At 43.9% G+C, this 13320-nt stretch overlaps 1 protein-coding gene across 6 annotated transcripts in view; it reads right to left on the bottom strand.

Moving 5' to 3' along the window:
• ATP8A1 (ATPase phospholipid transporting 8A1) overlaps positions 1–13320 on the bottom strand; it is a 449033-nt gene that overhangs the window by 257030 nt on the left and 178683 nt on the right. For all 6 annotated transcript variants that reach the window (XM_033946346.1, XM_033946365.1, XM_033946336.1 and 3 more), the window contains 2 exons: positions 9413–9490; positions 7580–7668 (listed from right to left, as the gene is read on the bottom strand). In XM_033946346.1, coding sequence (XP_033802237.1) covers positions 7580–7668; positions 9413–9490 — 167 coding nt within the window. The remainder of the gene's footprint in view (positions 1–7579; positions 7669–9412; positions 9491–13320) is intronic.

The following is a 13320-nucleotide window of genomic DNA, read 5'->3' as shown; positions in this document are numbered from 1 at the left end:
TTCAACATCGATTGTCGTTTTCAAATTGGATCATTTATTGGCATCACAGCGACCCAGAGGATTTTAACAGCAATTTTAGAGGATCCAGGCCTAAGTGCCTTTGAATATCAGCCTATTGTTTGCCGTATTCAATCCTGAGCATAGGTTAAATGCAAATTTCTCAACCTTTTAAGCCTGTATTTTTGTACTTCACTGTAATTCAATGCATCAAAAAGCTTTTTTCTCTCCATGACAATAGCATCCTGGAACCTTTAATCAACACAAAGTTATAACAGTGCAGAAGTTTTGTTTGAAAATGTTTCAAACAGTGAAAACAAACAGCAGGAAGTCCTAGTGAGAGCAGTCATCGGGAAGGCAAATTTACAAAAATACAAAGAAGATTAAATAAGTACAACAGCACTATCTGTAGTTATTTTCTGATGTGTACTGCATGTAGGTCACAACATTTAGACCACTGTTTAAGTTTAAATTGAAGAGGGGGGGGGTCAGGGCAACTTATACACACAGTGGTGTAGCGAGGGAGGTTAGTGTATGGGGTGGTGGTGCCCAGCATCACCACACTGTTTGCCCTCCCCATTCTTTTGCCTTCCACTTAAAACATTTACTGGAATGAGCAGCATCTTCCACCTGCTGCTTTCAACGGCCTCAACTCCTTTCTGATGTCGCATCCTGGTCCCGTGTCTAGGAAGTGATGTCAGAAGGGAGTTGAGAACAGTGCGAGCAGCAAGTGGAAGATGCTGCTTGCATTAGCGAATGTTTGAAGATATATGCGGGGAGGGGCAGAAAGAAGGAGAGGTGCCCTCCCCACAAAGACAGTGTTTGGATCATCTGTCCTCCTCACCACCCTACCCCCTTTCTATACCACTGTATACACAAGTCAACTAGCATTTTTCTTCCCTAGCCACACACACTGGTTCTAACATTTCCCCATCCCCTGGGTCCAGCATCTCATTTTCTTAGCTCTCCCCTGGTCTCAAGGGCAGTAGCCACTAGCAGTTTCTCTCCCTTCCCCCATGTATCTGCTTTCCTTCCTACCTCTCCCTCCAAGCCTCCCTCTCTCTCTCCTATTTCAACCCCCTCCTTAGGTGCTTCTTTTTCTCTCTCTCTTTCCAACACCCCATGCAAGTGCTTCTTTCTCTCTCTTTCCAATTCCCCCTCCTATAGGTACTTTCTCCATCTCCCTCCCCTCTCTCCCTTGAGTGCACTCTCATCCCTCCCCTCCCAGCATGTCTCTCTCCAGCCCTCCCCCCACCCCAGAAGTAGGTATGGCTTTCCCCTGTCCCCATCTACCTCTTCCAGGCTCTGGGCTGTAATTTCAATCTTTGGGCAGTCAGCAGCATCAGTGACGTGAGTCTGTTGCCTTCAGCCAGCCCCTGAATCCTTCCCACTGTAGCAACTTCCTGTTCCCGCATAGGCGGGATGCTGAAGAGAAAAGGTGTCCAGGGTAGGCTGAAAACAGCAGGCTTAGGTAACTTACACTGTCCGAAGATTGAAATTACAGTGCTAGAGCCTGGAGGAGGTATGAAAGGGACAGTGGAGAGCCATACTCAACTCCGGGGCTGGTGGGGCTAGAGAGAAGAGTCCAAAACACGAATAAATTTTCCTCAGTCCAGGAAACGACTCGGGTAGTCTTCTAAAGAAAGGACATGGGGTAAATCTGGACCTATGGTAACCCTAGGTAGGGGAAAGAGAGATGTTGGCCACTCAACCAATACACCAATCACTGGAAGGTGGTAAAATTTAGGGTACAACTTATATACGAGTATTTATGGTATTTTCTTCAGTATTCAGTTTCTTGCTCTTCTACTTATTTCAGAGGTCTCAATCCTTCCTTGATTTATCTTCCTTCCTTTTGTTACTATGTCAGGTTTCCTTCTCCTCCACCCCTTCCCCTTTATGCATTTCTCCTCTTTGTATTCTCTCTTCTCTGCTTATCTTGCTTCTTGTAAAGTGCTAGTACTTAAACTATTCTGTTGACATTCTGGCCATAGCAAGAGAATAATGAGAAATAGTTAAAGCAAAAGTAATTTGGAGTTTGGAGGCACACTGGCAGCTAGTCCACACTGTGTCAAACAAATGGTTAAATTAAGATAATGGAAGTGTTTGTACTTGCTAGAAGCAAGTGAACTGTGTAAGAACATACACAGCAGCAAAACCTGAGAATTTCTGATCTTGTATCAAGCGGGAGAAAGGTTACTTGAATCTTGCATATTCAAATGAGTTCCAATATTCTATAAAGCATGTTGTAGAGTTTGATAGTTCCATTTTTATCTTGTGTTTCATTTCTTTTGCAAAAAATTATCTTATAAAGCAAAGTCTATCATACAGATTAATAGCTTAACGTGATGAGCTTACAATATTGGAGCTCATTTTGAGACAAACTATAAGGCTGAAGGGGATTCATCCTAGAGTATCAAGACAACTCAGAAAAGTTTGGAAATTGCACCAGAGAAGTGGTTAATGGGACTCCAAAAAACTAAATCTGTGACTAATAAGAATGGTGCTAGGGAGGGGTTGCACATGCCCAAATTTCCGCATGCAATTTTTAGCACCATATAAAGAGATTAGGTCCTTAATTTGCTGATATCTTTTCCAATAGATAGGTATGTCATTCTGGACAAGCAGGTTATCTCTCCATGGCCGCGAGCCTCTGCAGAAGGCATCCACTCTTGATTTTTTTCTGTAACTCTCCTACTTCACCGAGAGCTCTACTGCCACCAACGTTAGTCCCTAAGAAAGCAAGAGCTCTTCCAAAATTAGGTAAAGTATGGAAATGGGAAAATTTCCCCAACTTATGTCTATTCTGCTCAAACCAAGGAACATCAGAACTATGAACAACCAGAGTAACAAATATGCCTGCAGAAGCATCAAAGGAGCTCAAATAGTACCCCAAAATACTCCAGTAAATTACTCTTCATGGCTCCAAAGGGGCTGATTGGCCTCCAAGTAACAGACTTGCAAGATTTCTCCCTTTCGCCCTTTTCTACCTCTTAGTTGCAAGCTCTCCCTTCATTTCCTCCACCCCATGTCCAACAATTCTTCCTTTCTCCTCTCCCCCATGTGCAGAAGCTTTCCATCCCTCCATTCATTGTCTCAATCCAGATTTAAACCAAAGCAAAAATTTGATCATGGGTCTAATCTTTCAACAGTTAAATGAATTGTTAAAGCCATAAGGCCCATCTGTATCAACACTTTTATGTTAATGCATATGTTGTGGAAGAAATAAAGGAATCAGCAAATGCATCTTGTGGAAGAAAACTTTTATCTAATTCATATCTAGCAGAGCTTCTGGAAAACCCAATTGAGATAATGGGTTCCAGTTTGATTATACTAATTAATGACAAATCCCAGGTGACTCCAACACCTGCACTCCCGACTGACTAATCAACACTCACTATGAAAAGTGGAGCCATGTCTGTTCAAGCTAAATTTATGAAAGCTGGATAGGATATTTTCAACTTTTAAATAATGCTTTTAACTATATACTGTAAAATAAGTACTGTGGGCCTAATATTCAAAGGATTTATGCTCTTAATGGATGTAAGCTCATAAATTTGCCTCTGAAAATTCACTAAGTGAGTCTGTAACTTTATACTCAAAATTTCACTAAACTCTTAAACATAGGGGCATAAGAAATGGGTTGACAAGAGGGGCTGATTTAGGTTGGGTAAAAAAGTTAAGCATTCAGCAATAGACTCAAATTAGGTTTATACACCTTGGCAAATGAATGGCAGTTCTAAATTTATATAAGTATAACTTTTAAGCTTCAAAATTAAAGTGAATTTTCAGATCATAAATTTGGCTGAAAATAGAGCACAAAATTTTATCCACAATTTAGCAGCTTATATTTTGGAGCTTATATTTCTTTGAATGTCAGGTACCTACTATAAAAAAAGGAACATTTAGCAAGCATACTGGTAAATTCCTAGATTAAAGTAACCCTGTGTCTAACAACTCAAAAGTTTAATTTCACTTTAGCTTTTTAAATAACTGTATAACCTAAGGTTATACATCTGTGTGTGACTTGCAGGGTACAGGTGCAACTAAAGCAGTGGTCTCAAACTCAAACCCTTTGCAGGGCCACATTTTAGATTTGGCAGTACTTGGAGGGCCGCAGAAAAAAATAGTTAATGTCTTATTAAAGAAATGACAATTTTGCATGAGATAAAACTCTTTATAGTTTATAAATCTTTCCTTTTGGCTAAGTTTTAATAATAATATTGTAATTTATAACTAAAGAGATATGATCAAGAAACTGTTTTATTTTACTTTTGTGATTATGATAAACATACTGAGGGCCTCAAAATAGTACCTGGCGGGCCGCATGTGGCCCCCGGGACGCGAGTTTAAGACCACTGAACTAAAGCATGTACCCTATTTCAGCAAGCGAGTACAAGGTTTAGTCCTCAAATCTTTTGGCTTTAAACCAGTAACTCTTACTACAGAAAAGCAGATGCTGCCCAGACTGAACAAGTGGAAGTACTGCAGCTTAAGCCTGGTAACTCATTATTCCTGATGATAACATTATTATTCCCGCTATGACCGTCAGAGCAGTGCAGAGCATTCAGCATGTCGGCAGCGCTAAAAGCCTCTTGTGCAGTTTTGTAAAAAAAATTTTAAAAAAGGGGATGGTATATGCAGTGGCGTACCAAGGGGGGGGCGGGAGGGGCGGTCCGCCCCGGGTACCAAGCCCTGAGGGGGTGCTCCTGGTCCGGTCCAGTTCCCCCTCCCTGCGCCGGGTGTCGCGTCTGGAAACAGCCTGCAGCAAGATCGCGATGCCAGAGATCTTTGCCTGCTTCGACTGTTTCCTCCGCCACGGTCCTGCCCCTCCTCTGATGTCAGAGGAGGGGCGGGACCGCGGCGGAGGAAACAGTCGAAGCAGGCAAAGATCTCTGGCATCGCGCGATCTTGTTGCAGGCTGTTTCCCCAGGGCAGTAGCGTACCAAGGGGGGCGAGGGGGAGGTCCATCCCGGGTGCCGCCTTAGGGGGGGGTGCACATCTGGCCCGGTCCCTATCGCGCTTCTACCCTCCCAGCGAAAGCAGCATCGGCGCCATTATCGAAAAAGGTAATGGCGCCAGGCCTTGGAGCACCAAGGCAGACCGCTTCTCCCCCCCTCCCAGCCGAAACCCCGCTGACCATCCTATCTCTCCCCCCCCCAAGTGAACCTTTCCGACCCTCCCAGCGAAAGCAGCAAACCTCCCTCCAGTAGCGTCGGCTTTATCCTCCCTCTGCCGCATCACTGATGACGTAATCAGTAACGCGGCAGAGGGAGGAGAAAGCCGCGAAGGAGGTTTGCTGCTCTCGCTGGGAAGGTCGGAAAGGTTCACGGGGGGGGGAGGAGATAGGAGGGTCAGCGGGGGTTCGGCTGGGAGGGGGGAGAAGCGGACTGCCTCGGTGCTCCATTACCTTCTTCGGGCAGCAGCAGCGTTTACAATTCGCTGCTGTTGCCGGCTTCAGGCCTTGTTCTCTGCCGGGTCCTGCCTACTTTCAGTTTTCATGAAGACAGGACCCGACAGAGAACAAGGCCTGAAGCGGGCAACAGCAGTGAATTGTGAATGCTGCTGCTGCCCGATGAAGTTCAGGACATCGGGGAAGGAGCAGGGAGAAATCGGCTGCTGGCTTGGGGGTGAGGGTAGGGAAAGAATCGTGGAAGTGGAGAAATCGGCACGATGGCTTTGTGCGGGCTAGGGGGAGAGAGAAAGAAAGGAAAAAATAAAGAGGGGGGGCCAGGAGGAGAGAAAAAGAAAGGCAGAAATAAAGAGGGGTCAGGGGGAGAGAGAAAGAAAGGCAGAAAGAAAGAGGTGGACCAAGGGGAGAGAAAGAAAGGCAGAAATAAAGAGGGGGTCAAGGGGGAGAGAAAGAAAGGCAGAAAGAAAGAGGAGGGTCAGGGGGAGAGAGAAAGAAAGGCAGAAATAAAGAGGGGAGCCAGGGGGAGAGAGAAAGAAGAAGGACCAGAAGAAGGACCAGAGACTCATGAAATCACCAGACAAAAAAGTAGGAAAAATTATTTTATTTTCAACTTAGTGATCAAAATGTGTCCGTTTTGAAAATTTATATCTGCTGTCTATATTTTGTACTATGGCCCCCTTTTACTAAACCGCAATAGAGTTTTTTAGCGCAGGGAGCCTATGAGCGTCGAGAGCAGCGTGGGGCATTCAGCACAGCTCCCTACGCTAAAAACCGCTATCGCAGTTTAGTAAAAAGGGAGGGGGAATATTTGTCTATTTTTGTATAGTTGTTACTGAGGTGACATTGCATAAAGTCATCTGCCTTGACCTCTTTGAAAACCCGCGGAATATAAATGATAATTAACATTTTCTCTGCGTACAGCGTGCTTTGTGTTTTTAAAATTTTATTGTTGGTAGATCATTTTGACTTGGCCACAAAGGTAAGGGGGAGGGAGGGAGGGGAACTGCTGAAAGACATCTAGTAATCCTTGCAGGCTTGACTGCAGGGAATTATTTTTGTAAAATCATGTTTTGTTATGTGACTGGCATTATCTAGACTTTAATTTCTATGAATGAATAAAATGAAAATGATATAAAATTACTTGCTTGTTTTTATGTGCGTGCGCTGAAGGAAAGTGGAGAGAGAGTGGGCTGAGGATGCTGAAGGGAAATGGGGAAGAGAGTGGGGAGAAGACGCTGATTTATAAATTGACAATTGTACAGAATATTGTTTCTTTTTATACTTTAATATAAACAATTCAAGGCTTGTGTGGATGGAATCAGGTGGTTTGCGGGGATGGGGACCGAGCTTACGGGGATTAGTCCAATAAAATGGTATTTTTTTATTTCTCATTATTTGTTTTATTTTTATTTGTTAATTTATAAAGTGGTGATTGTTATGTATCAGTTTTTTCAAATTTACATCTACTGTCTTTATATTTTGCACTGTATTAGAGGACATGTGTTACTGTTTTTTGTGGTGTTGCATTGTATCCAGAGTCTGGTTTCTTGGCGGATCAGTTTAACTTTTGTCTACATATTTCTATTTTTAGTTTGTGATTATTCCATTTTGGGCGAGGGTGTATCTCTGTTCTGTGTGTATGAAAAAGACATAGTTTTCAGTTGGCATTGACTACAGGACCAATTGACTGTGCGGGATCTGGCTTGTTTAGTTTTACAATGTATGTGTTGGTGTTCTAGTGCTCACTGCAGTGTTTAAGATGCAGCCTTTTCCTAGGTACACTCTTGTGGTGCGATATGTAGATTGGTACTAAAAATCATATTTTTCATATAGATGGGGGGGGGGGGTGTCAAAAAATGATGGGCCCCGGGTGCCACATACCCTAGGTACGCCACTGGGTATATGATACATCAATTAACAACTTTATCTTACGAAATGGTTTCTTAATTGGTATAGATTGATAAAAATTTAGATATAATTGATTAATCAGACAATGCAGCTAAACATACTCTGTATAGATGGAAAATAAAACAAAATGTGATTGAATACGCTAATTTTTCACAAACAGAACTATTCCAACCATTATAAATATGTAGAATATTAAACAGTGAAATCTCAGAAAACAAAATGCAAAACCAGGGTTACTATTTCATCATGAGATAGACTTACCCATAAGCAATTCCTGCTACTGTACACTTTTTAAATTGCATGACATTGCAAGTCAGAGTGCCTGTTTTGTCTGAAAATATATACTTGACCTACAGAAGCAATATTAAAGATAATATTAACAGTGCAGAGAAATTGCATGCATGTTAATCAAATCACACTGTGGTTGAAATACGATAGATGCTATAGCAGATCCCATTAGATATTGCAATTTCTGAGAAGTATGAAAGTTTGACCCTATCTCTTATTTGATAAGAGGAATAAGAAATTGTAAGCCACTGAGGAAACTTTTGAAACATTAAGGAGCTCATAATAATAATAATTTAAAAAAAGTCTACAAAGTGGCCTAAATGGGTACTTGGACAATCAAAAAGCCTGATCGTCCAAGAGCCCATAACCAAATCTGGTTTTAGACATATCTAAAACCAGCTTAGGCCTTTCCCCTGCCTCTAAATGCATAGAGCGAAAAGAGGCGTTTTTAGAGAAGGGGAAAAGGGTGGGAGGTGGACCAACCTAGACATAGTCGCACAGCAGGTATAACCAAAACATTTGACAGGTTGCCTAGTTGGCACTTATACGTTTTGACTTAGACCAAGTCGAAACAGGTATAAGTGCCAAAAAAGGGGCCGCTGAGCTGATTGCGGCTGTCGCGATCAGCTCAGCGGCCCCAGTAACCTGCCCACCATCCACCGCAACCATCACAACAGGAGAGATGGCTCATCTCCCCTGCCACGTTAACGATTCCGAAGTGCCGCCAACCGCGACACTTGGGATCGCTATCGCGGCAGGAGAGATAGCCAATCTCTCCTGCCGTGATCCACCGCCTCCCCCCACCGATTGGATTGGGCAGGAGGGAGGCCAGGCCCTCCTACATGGCAACCCCCCACCCCTCCTGACATGATCGGGGCAGGAGGGAGCCCATGCCCCCTTACCCCTGCAAGCCGTGATCCCCCGACATCGGGGCAGGAGGGAGCCCAAGCCCTCCTGCCATGGCAAACTGTGACTCCCCCCGACAACATCGAGGCAGGAGGGAGCCCAAGCCCTCCTGTCCAGGCGAGCCACGACCTCCCCCCCACCGACAACATTGGGGCAGGAGGGTGCCCAAGCCCTCCTGCCCCAGCAAAACCCTCTACCCCACCCCCTCTAAGGTATTTTAAAACTCATTAAATGCTGTTGTGGATTGATGGTGTATATTACATTGACAGCGTCATAAACAGCATTAGGCTATTGTAATATATCAGTCAAGTCATTTATCAGCATAAGTTTACCTTGACCTTGAGATATGATGGGAATCAATGGCGCTATTATACCGTAAAGGAATATGATCCACTTCCATAACATTATCATTTGTAGACTTGTAGAATGTAAGGATGTTGGAAGCTGAATATTTGAGGATTTTTAAAGATGTATTATATAGAAATTTATGAATGGTACTAAATGTATAGGTACTGGAGAAATTAGCAGTTTCTCAAAAGCCAACCATCTTGGAACACTCCAGTTGTCAAATTTTTGATACCAGCCTAGATACAACCTATTTTTTTAACTTAAAGGCTCTTTCTTGCCTTCAGGATCTTTTGTTCAATATTTTATATCACCACTGATCACTTTAATATGCTTTTCATTTATATTATCCATTAATATACAAAGACTACTGACAATTGATTTTAGGGATTTAATCCAAAACTACAATCGTAAACACAGAAAAATGTATGGGTGCTTACAACAATGCATTTTTGACATCTCTTTGTTCTGATAAAACTAATGCCACTAATAGCATTGACATTATACTGCTTGCTTTTTTTCCCACTATTAACAGAAACAAAAAAATATATTTACCTGACCAAGTTCTTCATTAAGATTTGATGTTCGAGCCATGGCAGATGTATCAGTTTGTTCATAGTGCATGTCTGTATCCTAAATAAACAAATATTATCAGTTTGTATAGTGTATACCAAATAGTGTTCTGAAGACACAGAGATTATTTTACTGTATAACGGTACACCTTTGTGAGACATCCAAACACTTGCCTATTTTAAAAGGCAGGCAACATAGGTGCCTTTATAAAACAGGCTTCTAGAACCACTCAGTAGCACATTAATAATCTATTACTGCAATTCCCTGTTAGCTGGAGTCACTAAGGGGGAAATTCATTAAAGGGTGCTAAGCACGTTAGCATATTCTAACCACTAAAGACACCCATAGGAATATAATGGGAATCTTTAGCAGTTACTATAGCAAATGCTAATGAGTTTCTGAGCTAACATGCTTAACACCCTTTGATGAACTCCCCCTAAATCTTTGCGTCACCAAGGGCAGGAATCACTAAACCTTCAAATCGTGCACGATATTGCATGTCGGCCGACTGATTCAGTAAAGGCTTGCATGCAAATGGAGACGATAGTTAGCACACCCCCTACCCATGGCCAGAGCGATCCCCGCTCAAGCGCACACCCTGACAGTAGTGACAGGAGAAGCAGCTTCCTGTCACTGCTGTCAGGGATCAGCCCAGCACAGATCTCTCTTGCTCTCTGCCGCCGTTCCCTGCAGTATAAGTCCGTGGTTTTTAAAGCGGGCCTGCACTGCGGGGAACGGCGACAGAAAGCAGGGGAATCCAGGAGCAGGCAAGAGAGATCTGCTTGACTACTCCCCCAGGCCGCGATCTCTCCTGCTCTGCTCTTCTGCGCCCCCCCTCCCCCGGAGAAAAAAGCAGGACGGATGCCAACTCCCTCCTGCCATCAAAAATGTTAAAACAGAAAAACCCCCAAAAAACCCCAGCGCGGCACTCCCCCCCTCACCCCCCCCAACGACACGGAACGCCTGACCCAACCCCAGTTGGGAGCAGGAGGGGTGCTCAGTCCCTCCTGCTCCTAGGCCTCCCAACCATCCCGGCACACCCCAGGTCGGGCCAGGCTGTCTGGTCCGGCCCAGCCCACCCTGGTACCTGTTAAATTGTTGGGAGCAGGAGGGGTGCCCAGTCCCTCCTGCTCCTTGGGCAAGGCTCCCCAGTATCTTTGGGAGCAGGAGGGGAGCCTGGACCCTCCTCCTGCTCCTACACACCGGCAAAATCTTCGGGAGGAGGAGGAAAGTCCTGCTCCTCCTCCTGTTCTCCGGCCAGCTGCCGCCCCAATAGGGCCTGAGGCCCTGCTCCAGCGCATCATCTGATATATGGGGAAAGGCCTAAAGCACTGATTGACTGAGGCGCCTCAGGCTCCTCCCTTTGGAGGGGCCGGGGCACCTCAGCCAATCAGGGACTTCCTTAGGGAGGAGTCTAAAGAAGTCCCTATTTCTTCCTTACTTCCACCGTCGGATGTACACCATCTGGACCCATTGCTTTGTTTACCTTTATTTTAGCTAGCTCCTCACAAACACAACCGTCTGAAAATCGATCAGGATCTATTACTCTTCCATCCCTATTCACGTTTGTCTTCTGCGGTCCCGCTCCTGGCGCTTCAGCCGTAAACACAGAACAGAAATATTTGTTAAGCAATTCGGCCTTTTCTTTATCAGCTTCTTCTTATTCCTCCCCTTCGTTTTTGAGTCTCACAATGCCACTTTTGCACTTCTTCCTATCATTAATATATCTAAAAAATGTCTTGTCTCCCCATTTTACCGTGTCAGCTATTTTTTCTTCCATTTGCATCTTTCCTGACTACACGACCAGCTTCTCTTAACTTTTCCAGATATTTTTGCCCGTCTTCCTCTTTCTGCAATCTTTTGTAGTTTATGAAAGCTAACCTCTTATTCCTTACCTTCTCAGCTACTACTTTTGAGAACCAAAGCGGCCTTCTATTCCTCTTACTAAAATTTTACTTAGTTGCCTCACAAAAAGGTATGTCGTCCTTACGATCACTCCTTTCTGTTTTGCCCACATTTCCACTCCTTCCAGGCGTTCCCACCCAAACAACAATTCCTTGATGTAAACCCCCATCCGAACAAAGTTTTTTTAAAAGTCTAGAACCTTCGCTTTTGAATGAGCCCTCTCTATACCCATCTTAATTTTAAACCGTACCATGCAGTGATCACTGGATGCCGGATGATCACCCACTGTAACATCAGAAACACTTTTCCTGTTTGTAAGTACTAAGTCCAATATGACCCCCATCTCCCATGGGTTCCATTACCAACTGCTGGAACAGTTCTCCTTGTAGAGAATCCAGGATCTCCCTACTTCTAGAAGACCCCGCAATAGGGATACCCCAATCAACATCCAGCATGTTAAAATCACCTATTAGCAAGACTTCCCCTTTTTTAGATATATTCTGAAGGACTACTATTAAATCTCTATCTACTTCTTCCATCTGTGAAGGAGGCCTGTATAATATGCCAAGGTAAATATATCCACCATTCTCTCTTTCCAAATTGATCCACAGTGCCTCTTCCTTGCTCTGCAGATCCTGCAATTGTGTGACTTTAGTATGATCTTTAACATATAACGCTACTCACCCTCCTTTGCTTCCTACCCTGTCTTTCCTGAACAGATTATAGCCCGGTATAACTACATCCCAGTGATGGTTCTCCGTGAACCACGTCTCCGTGATCGCCACTATATCCAACTCCTCTTCTTCCATCACAGCTTCTAGATCCAGAATCTTGTTTCCCATACTTCGAGCATTAGTATATACTGCTTTCCAGACATTGCCTCTTTTCCCATCCATGTAGAGGTATTCAGTGATTTACTTACCTGAGGGCTTATACTCACCGGGGAGCTTTAACCACTCTGCCCCATCACTTCTAGAGATGATATTTCAGTTTGAAAACGGAGAATAAGGTAGATGACAGGAGGGCTGGTGTGGGGATAGGGAAAGGAGAAGGATAGTGTGGACTTGTGGGGTGGAGTGGAAGGGAATAGGGAGTAAGACTGGGGATAGTGAATATGAAAAGCAGTAAGTGAACTGGAGTCATAAGGAGAGAAATAGTAAAGGAAACAGACATGTACAAAGGAAGTGCGGTAGTAAGAATAGGGAGACGTCCTCAGGAGGTGTATGAAGGAGCACACTAAGGAGCACGTGCTTCTTGTTCACACTCCAGCTGGCGCCGCCATGAGGGGGCTTTACTTAAGTAGGGAGTAGGGCTTGTGAGATCAACTGAGTGATTGATTTACAGTTAGTGGATGGAGCTACTGCCAGCCAGAAGGCATCATTCACAGGCAGCAGGGGGCATGGTTAAAGGCAGCAAGAGAGGTGGGGGCAGCAGAGGTTGCCCTAGAAGAAAAGAAAAGGATAGCAGATATTTTTTTGAGTTCAAGCTAGTTAGTAGGGTTGTACTCAAGGGGATAGAGCAGACAGAACAGATGAGCTTATATGTACTAACCAGAAGCAAGAGGAAAAAAGATGGTATCCAGTACAGAGGCAGAATTTGAAAGGGCACTGCCTTGAGGGGGCTTTGCTTAAGTAGGGAGCAGGACTTGTGAGATTACCTGAGTAATAGATTGGCAGTTAGTGGGCAGAACTACAGTAAGCTATAGGTATATCAATTGCTATAAAAACCATCAATCTCAGCAGAAAGTAAACTCTAAAACACAAGTATATGAAGCCATAAGTAACACTGGAAAATGTTTTATCACGGAAAGGGTGGTGGAATGGCTTAGCAGATAGTGATTACTAGAACAGAAAATAAATTCAGTGACATGGGATCCTTAACATGAAAGTGTAGAAAACAAAGTTTAAAAGCAACTACAGTGCTACAAAAAAGAAGCAAACTGGATAGCATTAAAAAGGCCTCATACAATGGCAGATAAGTATGGG

Source organism: Geotrypetes seraphini, chromosome 1 (assembly GCF_902459505.1).
Source record: "Geotrypetes seraphini chromosome 1, aGeoSer1.1, whole genome shotgun sequence".
In the NCBI taxonomy this organism is placed as follows: domain Eukaryota; kingdom Metazoa; phylum Chordata; class Amphibia; order Gymnophiona; family Dermophiidae; genus Geotrypetes; species Geotrypetes seraphini.
This window is presented reverse-complemented; position numbering and strand designations above follow the sequence as displayed.